Source organism: Terrapene carolina, unplaced genomic scaffold (assembly GCF_002925995.2).
Source record: "Terrapene carolina triunguis isolate 2854851 unplaced genomic scaffold, T_m_triunguis-2.0 Scaffold33697, whole genome shotgun sequence".
Lineage (NCBI taxonomy): Eukaryota > Metazoa > Chordata > Testudines > Emydidae > Terrapene > Terrapene triunguis.
Window position 1 is genome coordinate 4,666 of NW_020698048.1, and position 3,885 is coordinate 8,550.

The 3,885-nt window shown below is 65.3% G+C and overlaps 1 protein-coding gene across 1 annotated transcript; it reads right to left on the reverse strand.

The window, feature by feature from the left end:
* Positions 1–1,203: 1,203 nt before the first annotated feature.
* On the reverse strand, positions 1,204–3,446 carry FIS1 (fission, mitochondrial 1; the record flags this gene model as incomplete). The annotated part of the gene is made up of 4 exons (XM_026663450.1): positions 1,204–1,809; positions 2,150–2,255; positions 2,952–3,028; positions 3,314–3,446. Coding segments are annotated over 4 exons (414 nt in total), but the record flags the coding sequence as incomplete, so codon positions are not given.
* Between the last annotated feature and the right edge of the window lie 439 nt (positions 3,447–3,885).

A 3,885-nucleotide genomic window follows, 5' to 3' on the forward strand; every position in this document is an offset into this window, starting at 1 on the left:
CAACGGCCATCTGCAACTCGGGTGGCCGCAACCGGATGCAGTGGGTGCCCCAGGGCTAAATCAGCTCTCTCCTCCTACCAGAGATCCCCCCGTCTACGCAGCCAAGGATCGATTTAGTGTCGCTCTGGGAGCTCCTGGCCAGCTGCTTATCCACCATGACCCCACGATCCATTTCAGAGTCGCCGCTTCCCAGGCTTGAGCCCCATTGGTGGTTCCTAAAGGTACAATCTTCCCAGGGGGCCCGGATGCATTGGGGGTGAGGAGACGGTAAAAAGGGCTTTTTCTGGCTCGCGGCCGCTTGGCTTTGCAACTTTCCCATCTTTTTTAACGGAGTTTTTTGCCTGGAATTTCTTACAAGGGGGGAATAAATTCCAAGGGCTGAAACTAACCACCTCTGCGTGACACATCAGCAGCAGGGTTTGAACTCTAGACCTCACCCCAGCCTGCTCTCCCCTGCACTCCAGGGACCAGCTCCAGGAGCTGACGGTAGTAGAAGGTTGTTATCTCAAGGAGGAGAAATCAGAACTCAATCCCGCTGACTTCACAGCTGAGGTGGCGGTCGGCCACTGGACCCGTGGGGGGGGGGGGGGGGGAGAAGAAGAGCACAATCAAAGGCCCCCACCCGCTTTCCGGGACAAAGCCAGAGCCCTCCGGGCGAACATCCTGCTGACTAGCAAAGGCTGGCCCCAAACAATCTGCCACAAAAGGGCGGCTGCCTGCTCCCCCCTCCCCAGCATCAGCAGCCGGAGTAGCGGCAAGAACAAAAATGCAATCGCCCGGCCAGCAGGGCCTGCGTGAGAGACCTGCCTGCCGTGTGAAGGGGCCCAGCTGTTTACGCTGCAATTGGCTGTATTGCCATGGGCCGTGCCCGTGCTTTTACTGCTCCCGGCCAGAGTCCGGGGTTCAAGGAGAGCCGCTTATCGCCCCAAGACATTTATTAGCCGGGAAATGAGCTTTGGCAGGCGAGAAGGGCTGGCTGGAGGGGATGGGCGGAAAGGGCCCATCGCCCGTGGCCTCCTGCCTGCAGCCTGAGAGGGGCAGCTGTGGGGCTCCGATGACTCCATCGACTCTAGCTCCCATCCCCTACCTGTGGGGAGATGGTGCCCTCTCTCCCAGCCAGCAATTCCCCCGCACCCGCGTGCCCCCCACACCCGCTCGCGCTGAGCCAGCCGGGAGGGGTTAAAGCTGAGATCCCCCTACGGGTCAAATCAAAACCAACCTTTATTTACAGTGCGAAGGCAGCGGTTAGAGCAGGGACAGGAAAGGAAGATCTGCCCTGGGGCCCAGCCGGCAAAGCCTGCAGCCGGGACGGCCCCTCTGTTCCCGCCCAGCCCGCAGGGGCGCGGGGCGGGGGAATCCTGGCACAGCGGGGCCCGAAACGGAGGAGACTGGTGGCCGGACTTCAGACCCTGCCCCGGCCCCCTGCAAGAGAACCACCGCCCGCTCCCGTGCGCGGCTGGAGACGTCTCCGCTCCAGGCTCCCCAGCCATCTCCCGCTACTGCCTGGGAAAAGGGAAGCCGGCCAATCGGCCCCCCCCAACCCTTCTTCCCATGTGTCCGAACCCCTATTGCACTGATTAGCCACCCGAGAGCATGGGGGGGTCCCAGGGCAGGGAGGGGGACGATTAGTGACTCTGAGTGGAGTTAGCGCGTGGGCTCCCAGGCCTGGCGGGAGGGGAGAACAGGGGCAAGGGCGGGATGCACGGGAGGGTTACGATTTTGACTTGGAGATGGCCAATCCGATGAGACCAGCCAGGCCGGCCACGCCCAGGGCCATGCCGCCGACGATCGCCATGCCGACCAGGCCGTCTGCAGAGAAAACACAGGGCTTAGCCGCGGGGGCAGGGCCTCCGCCCGCAAGGCCCTGCCCACCTCTCCCCCCCCCCCCCCCAATCTGGCAGGTCCATCCTCACCCCGGGGCATGCTGGGAAAATCCAGCCAGCTCGTCCATCATGCCTCAGGCCGGTGGGGCAATGCATGCTGGGATGCAGGGACGCACTGGGGCCCGGCTGGAAGAAGCGTGGGCAGGGCCGAGAGGGAGACCCACAGCCTGGATTTCGGGGTCAGGGCGGGAAGAGGGGCTGGCCGATCCCGCCCTCCCTGGGACGAGGCGAGGACGGGATTGGGGCGGCCGTGGGGGGAGGCTGACCTTTCTGCATGGCCTTGTCAATGAGCTTTTTCAGCTCCAGTGCCTGCGTGTTCTTGGGCTCCGTCTTCAGCAGCCCCCGGATGTACTTCAGGGCCTCCTCGTACTCCTAGGGGACAGGGGGTGGTCAGCACCCACGCTACCCTCCCCGGCCACCCACCCAACAGCCCCTCAATCCCTCCCATGGCACAACCCCCTCCCTGTCTCCTCCCACCCCGTTACCCTCCTCCCACTGATCAGCTTCGAGCATCGTCCGCTCCCTGCTCCGAGCCCACCGCCCCATACACGCCCCACCCCATCTTTCCTCGATCCTCTCCCCCCGGGGCCCAGCCCTTCCCTCGCCTATCAGCGCCTCGCGGTTTATGAGCTGTGGCGGCAGAGTCCATAAAACCCCGCCAGCACAGGGCCCCGCCCGGCAACGGGTTTATGGAGCCCCGCTGAGCCACCCTGCGATCAGGCAGGGACGTTCCCCCACCGGTACCTGGGCCAGGAAAGTTAACCTGCTTCCTTTCTGCTGTGGGTCAGCCCCCAGTCAGCTCCCTGCATCCCTCCGCGTCCGCGGAGGGAGGAAAGCGGGACACGGGCCGCCCTCGCCCCCCCCCAGCCTGTCCCTGATCTTTGAGGGTCCCAGAGTCCATATAACCCGCTCCCTGTGCCCCTCGAGCCTGTCCCATCCAGCGCCCAGCCCCTAGGCACAGCTCCCCAAGACCCAGCACCCTGAGGCCACCGCCCCCAGACAGCTCCCCAAGCCACCCCAGGACCTTGGGACCTGAGGGGCAGCCATGCCCCCCACACACACACCCACCTTCAGCCGGTAATTGGCCACGGCCAGGTAGAAGACGTAGTCGCGTTGTTCTTCCTTGCAGCCTTTGGGCACCAGCTCTAGAGGGTAGAGTGGAGACGGGGTGACCGGGGGCTCTGGCTCCAGCTCCCCCTCCCCCCGATTCAGGGCAGAACCAGGCAGACAGACCCAAGGGGGGGGCCTCCAGGGCGGTGCCCTGGCCAGTCTACCCTGCGCTAACCCCGGGACCACCCTGCCCGGCGGCACGGTTCCCAGAGGTGCGGGCATGCCTTTGCCGGGTGTCTGGCTCAGTGGGACTGGCCGGGCAGAGCCGGATGGAGCCGGGGGGGACCCCAGCCGGGAGCGGGGCGCAGGGCGTCACTCACCCTCCAGCAGCACGATGCCCTTTTTGATGTCGTCGGTGTATTTGCTGCGCACCAGGCACCAGGCGTATTCGAACTGCGTCCCCTTGGAGACCGTGCCCCCGCTCAGCTCCGCCTTGTACTTCTTCTCGAACCGCTGCGGGGAAACGGCGGGGTGAGACCGCGGGCAGCGCCAGGAACCCCCGCCCGCCGGGCCCCGGCTTGGGGGGGACACACAGGGCCAGGGACCGCGGGCAGCAACAGGAACCTCCGCCCGCCGGGAGCCGGCTTGGGGGGGACACACAGGGCCAGGGAGAGGGTGGGGGTAAGATGGCAGGGCAGGGCCTGTCACCCCTCAGCCTCCATACCCACCCCCAGGCGCACATAGGGGAGAGAGAGAGAGAGAGAGACACACACACACACACACACACACACACACTTCCCCCGCTCAGTTTCAGGACTCCTGGGTTCTCTCCCCAGCTCTGGGAAGGGAGTGGGAGCTGGTGGTTAGAGCCGGGGGGTCTGGGAGCTAGGACTCCTGGGTTCTCGCCCCGGCTCTGGGAGGGGAGTGGGGGCTGGTGGGTTAGAGCAGGGGG